The sequence below is a fragment of the Triticum urartu genome, chromosome 1A (assembly GCF_056163025.1).
Source record: "Triticum urartu cultivar PI428250 chromosome 1A, HENAU_Tu73, whole genome shotgun sequence".
NCBI classification, from domain to species: domain Eukaryota; kingdom Viridiplantae; phylum Streptophyta; class Magnoliopsida; order Poales; family Poaceae; genus Triticum; species Triticum urartu.
The window spans coordinates 28,874,194-28,884,876 of NC_141873.1; the positions used below are offsets into that span (position 1 = coordinate 28,874,194).

The following is a 10,683-nucleotide window of genomic DNA, read 5'->3' on the forward strand; positions in this document are numbered from 1 at the left end:
CATCTAATTGTGAAATAGCAATTCCGATAAAAAAAATTGTATTAGGAAAATTGCGATTGTGATTCCATAGTATAGATAATGATAAAAAAAATAAATGGCGTAGTGCGCTGGATTAAAATTTGTTATTGAGGACTATTTGATTTTATTTTGGAAAGTTATTAAGAAAATCTTTGGTCTGGTTCTTAGGAAGGTGATCTCACATATACAACCAATTTTAAAAATTCTTGATTACCTAATATACCATACGCTCAAGTCGATTCCATTAGATATCTGGATGCCATACAGTTGAGGTAATATAAACTCAGCATGAGGTATGCCATGGCAATCATGTTCCTCGTCGGGGGCCTTGCAGCGGTGACAACAGAGTGTTGTTAGATCCTCTGGATCAGGTAGGCTAGAGACTCCCAGTAAACCTACCTTCTCCTTTGGCTGACGAGCTCGAGCCAGAGGCCATTGTAGTGAGATGGTCACGATGGTGGCGAGAGGAAGATGACGTTGGTGGTGTGCTTCCCGCGAGCACCACGCTAACCCTAGATCGGTAGGGAGTGTTGGTGGGGATTGTGGCAGCGGTGAACTTCGTCAGTCGTGCCCCGGCCCCCACCTCTGTTTATATATGCGCGGGTCACAGGGGGCCACCAACCATATGAGGGTTGGGTGCCCCCGATCAGGGAGCAGATCTAAGGGCCCGGTGGGCCGTTGGGCCCACACGGAGGAGATCAACCTAACATCCCCCCCCCCTTGATCTCAACTTTACTTTTAACCTTATACTTTCTAGTTTATTTGTTTCGTCACATATTGGTACATAGAGCATGGTTCGTCGTCACAGCTTACTTGCTGATAAAATCATACAGCTACAACATACGTTTTGTTCATAAACAAATTCTGTTCCGTTTGGGCCTATCCAGGAATCATAAGACTTTCCCTTAAACCCATGCCGGCTAAGTGTTCCTTGAACACATTGAGTGGTAAGCCTTTGGTTAGCGAATCCGCAAGCATATCCTTTGTCCTTATATGCTCGAGACTTATAGTTTAATCCTGGATTTTATCTTTCACAACATAATACCTTATCTCTATTGTTTTGGCAGCATTTCTCGACTTTTTTTGTGAGCGTAAAATACTGCGGGTTGGTTGTCACAGTACATCTTTAGTGGTTTGTGAATACAATCTACCACTTTCAAGTCGAGTATAAATTTCTTTAGCCATATCGCTTGCCCCGTGGCCTCGAAGCATGCTATAAATTCTGCATACATCGTGGATGATGCAACTATCGACTGTTTGGAGTTTTTTCATAAAATAGCTCCCCCGGCGAGGGTGAATACGTATCCTGACATGGATTTTATATCATCTTTGTCCCTCTCAAAATCTGCGTCTGAATATCCTTTTATCTCTAGGGAATCACTTCTCCTATATATTAGCATGCAGTCCTTCATGCCTTGTACATAACGCAATGCTTTCTTTACCATCTTCCAGTGCTCTATGTCTAAATTCTCTTGATACCTATCGAGTACCCCGGTGATAAAAGCAAAGTCAGGGCGAGTGCACACTTGTGCATACTGTAAGCTGCCAACAGCCGAAGCATATGGTACTGCTTTCATTTGATCGAATTCGTACTGGTTCTTGGGACATTGGAATTTCCCAAAACTATCGCCCTTGACTATAGGAGCAGGTGTGGCTTTACTCGCATGCATATTATACTTTTTAAGAACCTTTTCTAAATACGCTTTCTGCGATAGTCCTAAGACTCCATTGTTCCTATCTCGGTGAATTTATATGCCCAAAAAATATGATGCTTCACCAAGATCTGTTATGTCAAAATTTGAGGATAAGAATTTCTTTGTTTTTAGTAGACTAACATCACTGCTAGCAAGCAGGATATCATCCACATACAAGATCAGGAAAATATATTTCCCATTTTTAAACTTTGCATAAATGCAGTTATTCTTAATATTTTCTTTAAATCCAAAACTTTTTATCGTTTGATTAAACTTTAGATACGATTGTCTAGAGGCTTGCTTTAATCCATAAATGAATTTCTTCAGGCGGCATCTCATATTTTCCTTGCCTTCCATGATAAAACCCTTAGGTTGTTTCATGTAGACATTTTCTTTTAAATCCTCGTTGAGAAATGCCGTCTTTACGTCCATTTGATGTAACTCTAAACCAAATGAGCAACTAGTGCCACTATGATTCTGAAGGAATCCTTACATGAGACTGGAGAAAATGTCTCATTGTAATCTATCCCTTCTCTTTGTGTAAATCCTTTTGCCACTAGTCATGCTTTATACTTTTCTACATTCCCTTTAGAGTCATACTTAATTTTGTAGACCCATTTGTAGCCTACTGTTTTGGCTCCTTTAAGAATTTCCTCTATGTCCCAAACATCTTTGGAACTCATCAATTTCATCTCGTCTTCCGTTGCCTTCATCCACTTCGATGAATGAGGGCTTCTCATGGCTTCTTCATATGAGGTGGGATCTTTTTCTGTATGAACTATTTCCGTGTTATAAACTTTATAATCAGTAGAAATAGCTGACTTTTTGTGTCTCGTGGACCTTCTAAGGGACTCGGTTTCTGGCACATTCTGTGCCTCAACTTCTGGAACTTGTTCTAAAATTTGTTGTTGCACGTCCCTTTCATGCTCAACAACGGGTTCAGTCGGCTTCTGAGGGACAGGTTCTAGGTCTACCCCCATAGTTGTCATGGGTGGAGTTGCAATTGGTAGTGAGACAAATGGCTTCTGAATCATCGGATTAGGTGCATGCACCCTCTTCTCCTCAAGATCAATTTTCCGAGATACCAAGCTCCCCCTCATCATTTTGTCCTCTAAGAAGACTGCATATAAACTTTGTATATCTGTTTGGGCAGTAGAAACGAAAACCCTTTGATATGTCTGGATAGCCGATGAAGTGGCAACTCACTGTTTTGGTATTTAACTTTGCAATGTTTGGATTAAACATTTTGGCCTCAGCAGGGCACCCCCACACCCTGAAGTGTTGTAGGGAGGGCACCCTTCCTGTCCATAGCTCGTACGGTGTTTTGGGCACCGACTTTCTTGGTACTCTATTGAGAATGTCAATGGCGGTTTTAAGCGCATCCATCCATAATCCCAATGGCAAGTTGGAATAACTCATCATGCTGCGCACCATATCCATAAGTGTACGGTTGCGCCATTCAGCTTCTCCATTTTGCTGAGGCTCGCCCGGCATTGAATATTGGGCTACTATGCCAGTCTCCTGCAAGAACTTCGCATAAGGTCCAGGGACTTGGCCATATGGAGTGTGCCGACCGTAGTACTCTCCCCCACGGTCGGACCTTACTATCTTTATTCTTTTATCATGCTGATTTTCAACTTCGGCTTTGAATATTTTAAATTTATCCAACACTTCCGATCTTTCTTTGATTGGGTAAATATAACCATACCGAGAGTAATCATCTGTGGATGTTATGAACGAGTCATATACATCCACATTTTTCATCGGAAATGGTCCACAAATGTTGGTGTGGATGATTTCTAGTGTGCCTGTGCTACGGATTGCACCTTTTTTGATTTGTTTTATATACTTTCCTTTAATGCAATCTATGCATTGTTCTAAGTCTGAGAATTCTAACGGGGGAAGAATTTCGCTTTTGACTAATCTTTCTATTCTCCCCTTGGAAATATGGCCCAAGCGACAGTGCCATAATTTCGATGAGTCGAATGTTCTCTTTCTTTTCTTTTGCTCTTTATTCGACGCGGAAACATGTTCTTTCACATTGCATATGGAATAAACTTTTTCACAAAGCACTACTAGGGAAAACCTTATACACAGAATCTTAGCAGCAGCGAGGTTTAAAAATAAATGCTACTGCTGATTAGCAGTAGCGAGCTTCAGAAGACCATGCTACTAATAGCCCAGTAGCAGTAGCGCTCTAGGTGAAATGAGCGCTACTACTACAATTGCCACGGTGTTGCCTCCAGACTAGATATAGTAGTAGCACCCTTCTCCTGGACGCGCTACTGCTAAAGAACTTAGTAGCAGCGTTTTTCTTTAAAACTCAATGCTGCTAAGTATCATCCCCTCTTGCAACTAATTAAGTTTAGTCCCATACTGCTAAGCGAACAAGGTGTTTACCACCTTAAATATATTACTTCTCAAACTATCTCGAGCACTTGGTCTTCATTGAACTGTATGTGTAGGATTTGTGCTGCAATATGAATCTTCACTTGTGCCTATACAGGTACGGTGAGGATTCATGTTGACTATTTTAGATTCTACACAAAAAGATCAATGATTACCAATGTATATTTTTGATGTTTTTACATGCTTAGCCTTAGCAGTGGCGTTTTTTTAGGACAAAACGCTACTAATATTGGGCTTAGCAGTAGCGCAGGTACAACGCGCTACTGCTACAGCAAAACAAAACACGCAGCCCGGCCCCCCGCACGCTCATCTCTCAATCGTCCCCCTCCGCCCGACGTCGGCAGCTGTGATTAGGGTTTCTCCTTCACCACCGCGCGCCACCACCACCGCCGCCGCAGGTAATGCTCCTCCCCCCTCTCGCCGCCCCTCTGCTAGCTGCTCCTCCACCCTCTCACCGCCCACTCTGTCGCCGCTCGCGAGCTCTAGCCGGGCGCCTTTGGCCGACTGCCCTCGATCCCCTCGCCAGCCGTTGTCATTGCCCCAAGTCACTGACCTTCCCCTCGTCAGCACCCCCGACCGAGGAAACCATGCCATCCCCCCTCCTCGTCAGCACCCCCCGAGGGTTGCCCTACCTAGATGCAGCGAGGGCTTATGAATTAAATTTAGGTGCCAATTTAGTTGAAATGCTTTGGTAGGTGGTATAAGTATTTAGTTTGCAAGTGCTAAGTTAATCCCAATTAAATTTGCCACTTGTTTTTTTAATCTGTTATGTTAGGCAATAGGGGCCAAATTAGATGAAATGTGTCTTCGTAGGTGGTACCTTGATTTGGTAGATAACTTACTACAGATCTTAGGATTATACCTTTGGTAGGGGTCAAATAGTTTTTTGGCAATAGGTGCCCCTGAAATTGCTTCTCGCGGAAGAATCTCTTCATCTAGAGATATTCTAGAAGGTGTTAGTAAGCTAATTCAGAACTTGTTGTCTGTGAGTCTTGTTGGCTGATTTGGCATTGGCCTGCTAGCTGTTGGTTCTATTATAGAAGGTGTTAGTAAGTTAATTGAGAGCTTGTTGTTTACTTTTTGGGATCGGGTTCCACTATGAAAATATAAGTGAAGAAGAATCAAAAATATCACATGCTACTATTTTTCTTTCCTGTGAAGTGGATCGTTAATCCTTTGCTCATATTGCATTAGGAAAATGGCGCCACCACCACCACCATGTCGACTGTGCAAGTCAAGGTGCACCAGCAGCCTTGCAACTGGCAAGCTGTTCGGCATCTACTTCCAGCCGAGTTTTCGTCATGCGGCGGTAAGAAATTAGATGAAATGTAACAACTATTTTTTTAGTGTTGGCATTACTGCATTGTGTCATTTTGTTTTTTTACACAGATTGTCCCATGCAATGTGAGGTTGAAATTCAACAAGCTGACAGGAGACACTGTGACATTTGAGGCTCCTGGGGGGCCGTACACTATGGAGGTCGAGAAAGGACGCAATATGTCACAGATTGGAGGAGATGGATGGGTTGGTTTCCTCGCCCGCATGCGTCTTACTGGTGGTGAGTTGATCGGCTTCTCCTTCAGAGCAGAAAGACCCAAACTGGCTATCATTTATCTCAACCTGTGGAAGATGATGAAGATGACGAAGATGATGAAGATAATGAGGACCCACTCGATGAAGATGATGAGAACCCACTTCATGAAGACATCGTAGCTCAAAGAATGAGATTGAGCGAGGAGGAGGTGTGCAACCTATGGGACATAATTCCGCCACGTGATGACTTTGTCGGGGTGCCATTCGTGACCCGCCTGACAAGTACCATGGTCGATCGGCATGAAATGGTAAGATATACTGACTGTAGTAATTTGATGATTTATATATGCTTTATTTTTATACTTACAAATGCAAATTATCCGATGATATACTTAGTGAATCCGATGATATGCTTAGTGTAGAGTCCAATGATATGCTTTGTGGAATCTAATATGCTTTAGTGTAGAGTCTGATCACATGCTTATTAGTGTAGAATCCAAGGAACTATTAATAGTGTAGATAATCCATATATACTTATTAGTAGAATTCATGCTTAATTAGTACAAATGCGTAGTACTGCGTCTTTTGATAGTGTAGAAATCTATACTTAATAGAAATATATTTGCAAGAGTATGTGCGAGGCTATTTATTAATTGATATGTTTTTCTTATTCAGAAATTGCCAAAGAATCTATCTGTGAGTTGTGGTGTCGAGCCTGATGAAGAAGGCTTAGCTGGACTACGCCTTACCGCAAGGGGCTCCATCACCATTTGTACTTACCGCATGGACACAGACGGTCGCACACACTTAAACTCGGTTGGGTGGAAGAGATTCCTCGTTGGCAAGAATCTTCATGTTGGACAGGCCATCCTAATTACTATCAGAAACACCCACCGCCCAGGCTTTAGGATGATGATCGTCGTCGATATCATCTAGAACTACATATGTGTGTGTGGCTATATATCTAGAACTACATATGATGATCGTCATCGATATCATGTAGAACTACATATGATGATCGTTGTCGATATCATCTAGAACTATATATGATGATCATCATCGATATCACCTTGTACTGCTTGAGGATGTATGTTGACTATATATGAAATTGTTATCTAGTACTCCTTCCGTTCCAAATTACTCGTACTCGTCGTGGTTTTAGTTCAAATTTGAACTAAAACCACGATGAGTAATTTGGAACGGAGGTAGTACTACCTAGTACCTATAATGCTTTATGAAATTGATATCTAGTAGTACCTAGTATTTGGAAATTGCAGTTTATTGAAACTGAAACTAGGTAGGAAGCGGGGAAAATGATGAAACACATAGCAGTAGCACGGGGCTAGAAAAGCGCTACAACTAACTAATAGTAGCATGTTCTGGAAAAGCGCTGCTGATATAGTCAATAGTAGGAGCGCGGGTGCAAACCGCGCTACTACTAACAGTTAGCTGTAGCACCTTATTGGTAGCGCGGCTGCCCGCGCTGCTGATAGCCTCAAAATCAGCGCTACTAATAGGGTTTTCCCTAGTAGTGAAGTGATAACAAATAAAGCTCATCATGTAGTAAAGCATTACCCATGTAAGCATTATTTAACCATATGGCACACTTGCCATGTCCAAAATAACATTCATAATTATCTTTGTCCAAACAAGAAACACTAATTAAGTTTCTATATATGACATGATGGAACAAATAAAACATCTCTAAGTAGAAGATTGAATCCATCGGCTAACTCCAAGTAGATATCACCAACAGCTTCAACTTCATTTGCCACTTCAATGCGTCTTTCCCTTCTTTGCATAGTCCGTGTCGAATGGAATCCCTGTAAAGAATTTGTAACATGAACAGTTGCTCCTGAGTCAATCCACCAAGTGGATTTTGAAAACTGTGTATACAGGGATTCATTTACAAATAAAACTATATTGTTACCTATTTTTGCCATGATTGACTTTAGCCAATTAGGGCAGTCTATCTTGTAATGCACGGTCTTTTATAGTGGAGACATGTGTCTTTGTCCACTGGGAAAGGCTTTTGCTGATGCTAATAGGGAGCTTTACCATGTGGCTTTGAGGGGGAACTTTTGTTGTTTTGATTAATTCTTTTTCTTGTGATCCTTCACATAGTTGAGTGAACCATCATGTGAGGTTTTGAGTATGTTCTCTTCTTGGACACACATTGTTATTGTCATTTCAATGTCCCATGTTCCAGGTGACATATTATAGTTTACAACAAAGGTTTCAAACTCCTTTGGCAGTGAAGCCATGACCAGGGGGACCAGGAGCTTTGGTTTTATCTTCAGATCCTCATCCATGGGCTTTTGCTGCATATTGCACATCCTGAGGATGTGCTCTCTTATTCCATGACTACCACCTGTGTAGTGTTCTGTCACCAGTTGCTTTAACACCTGGGTGGCATATATCTTTGAAGAGCCAGTGAACTGGCTCTTTATCTTTGTAAGCAACTCCCCTGCGGAAGTGCACTTTGCAATGGAGCCTACAATGGTGCTCTCAATTGTATTCTTTATAAATGTCATGCACTTTTTATTTGCATTGACCCACTTTTGGTTTTCTATGGAGTATGGCATCTCCAAAGGAGCATAATTCCCCCTCTTTTTATCCCATGCAGCATCATCATTAGTGGTCGCTCTTACTGGTTCTGTAGGCCGGACCGGCTGTGGAGTGTCCACAACCCAGTCCAGCTCAGCACAGACAAATACCAGTTCTACTTTCTTCCTCCACTTGGTGTAATTGTCACATGTGAGTGTCGGAACATCTTTTAGGCAACTCATCAAGTGAAAGCCTCCTGAAATCACAATTTAAGTGGGATCAGTATGACAATCATATACATTAATCTAACGTTGGTCAAATTAAACATACAATTGTCCATGCAAATAAATCTATATTACCGTTGGGCAAAATATTATAAATAAATGCACCTTTAAATTCAATAATAAAACATGAACATGTTATTAACAATGTTTGTCATAAAAATAACATAATCATATTCATTCTAATAATCACTTTAACATGCTCTTAAAACCTTAATTCTTTTAAAACTTTTATTTACTTTGTAAAAGAGCACTATTAATTATTTACGCAGCGGAAAAACATGAATAAAAATTCATGAACTTTTTAGAAACATTTTTTTGACCTTTTCTTTTTCTAAACTTTTGAATAAAACTGTATAAAAAATGACAGATAATAAATAAAAAAAGAAAAAACTACAGCACAGCCGGCCTCAGCCCAGCTCGTGCGGCAGCGCCCATAGCTGCTGGCCTTGGCCCAGCGTGCGCGGCGGCGCCCGCGGCTGGCAGCCTCTATCACCATTTCGGCCCAGCGGCCCGGTATGGGCTAGGGTTTCTCTGTGGCCGTTGGATCTGATCCGACGGTCGCCCCTTGCTTTTCGCCCGATCAAAACCGATCGTGCAGTCGGGGGCGAGGGGAACCCTAGTCATTTCCTCCCCCGCGCGCCGCTCTCGGCGCTCGCTCGGTGACGGCTCCTCAAGCCACGCCGGCGCGGCGAGCCAGGGCGACACCCTGACGAGCCAGCCCCTTCCCCCTCCCCTCCCCTCTTTGTTTCCAAGAGAGAGACAGAGAGGATCCTTGTTTTTCCTTTCCAGCGAGAGAAAGAGGAAGAGGAGCGCGGCAACTCTGCGCCGTGGCCATCCTCCTCGCCGGTCGCGCGTCCTCCCTCTGCGGTGAGCGCGCCGCCGTCGAGGGATTTGGCCGCGGTGGTTACCCCCACCCTTTTTTTCTTCCTTTCCTTTCCGGCGAGAAGTGGCTAGTTCCGGTGGTTCTTCTTCTGAATGCCTCGGCTTGCCGATGCGCGTCTGAATTGAGAGGAACGGCGCAGCCTTGCGGCGGCGCGATTACTTTGCCCTTTTGCCCCTCTTGTTCTTTTAGGGTTAGGGTTCATGGGGACGGGGGCTCTTTTCTTTCTCCGATTTCTTTTCTTTGTACCGAAAATCTTAGCCTATGTATGGCTCTGAAACCATTGTTAGATCATCTGGATTGGGTAGGCTAGAGACTCCCGGTAAAACTACCTTCTCCTTTGGCTGACGAGCTCGAGCTAGAGGCCATCGTGGTGAGATGGTCACGACGATGGCGAGAGGAAGATGGAGGCGGTGGTGTGCTTTTCGTGAGTACCGCGCTAATCCTAGATCGATAGGGAGTGTTGGTGGGGATTATGGCAGCGACAAACTTCGTCAGTCGTGCCCCGTCCCTCACCTTTGTTTATATATGCACGGATCATAGGGGCCACCAACCATATGAGGGTTGGGCGCTCCCGATCAGGGCGCGGATCTAAAGGCCCGGTGGGCCGTTAGGCCTACACGGAGGAGATCGACCTAACAAGTGTATGCCATCATACATTAATTCTTTCTCCGTATTCTTTCGTGTACATCCATCATTCTTTTGATCATGGCTACTAATTACTACTGTATGCAACAGGTCGTCTAGAAGCTGGAAGCACGAAGCAGAGCAGCCACATAAACACTACTGGTAGTGCTGTTCAGGTCAACTCGACGGCCTTGCTAGACGAGAGCAAACTCAAGCTGCAGTTCTGCGTCGAGAAGATGTGTGCGGACAAAATATTTCTTTGCTACCGCTGCCTGGTACCGCCGCACAGGACGTGTTTTCAGAGACGTGATGAGTGCATGGACCACTGCCCTGTCTGTCATTCCAATTTTTTTTTTTCAAAAAGGGGTTCCCCGGCCTCGGCCATCTTATTAATCAAAAGACAAAAAGTGTCAACAAGGTTCCAAAGTCTCCAGTTGATAAAAGGAAAATGCAGCTCACACAGAGCTTAAAAAGGCTAGATACACAAACTAGTCATGAAAAGATGCCACAACCGGCTGGCTAAAAATAAATAGGTAAACTAATTGCCTATCCTATTACATGACCGCCATCCAAACCGGTTGAAAATATCCCGAGCTACCATCTCCCAACGGATAGATCCAGTAACCAAACGCTCCCTGGCCTCCATCGGAGTGAGTAGCGACCACGAACGGATCACTGCCGTAGCTCGGAA

The 10,683-nt window shown here is 43.4% G+C and overlaps 1 protein-coding gene and 1 long non-coding RNA gene across 2 annotated transcripts; one reads left to right on the forward strand and one right to left on the reverse strand.

Annotated features, from left to right (window-relative positions):
- Window positions 1–7,747: 7,747 nt before the first annotated feature.
- LOC147988707 (uncharacterized) lies at window positions 7,748–8,443 on the reverse strand. The gene has a single exon (XM_087535618.1). The coding sequence runs from the start codon at window positions 8,441–8,443 to the stop codon at window positions 7,748–7,750; it is 696 nt and encodes a 231-aa protein (XP_087391744.1).
- Window positions 8,444–9,114: 671 nt separating this feature from the next.
- LOC125535377 (uncharacterized) lies at window positions 9,115–10,338 on the forward strand. Its single transcript, XR_007294660.2, has 2 exons — window positions 9,115–10,009; window positions 10,104–10,338. It is a non-coding gene; the product is annotated as an uncharacterized LOC125535377 (long non-coding RNA).
- Window positions 10,339–10,683: the final 345 nt, after the last annotated feature.

Bases quoted from the DNA above. Each gene is read 5' to 3' on its own strand.
- LOC147988707 (XM_087535618.1), bottom strand. From the start codon at position 8,443: ATGAGTTGCCTAAAAGATGTTCCGACACTCACATGTGACAATTACACC.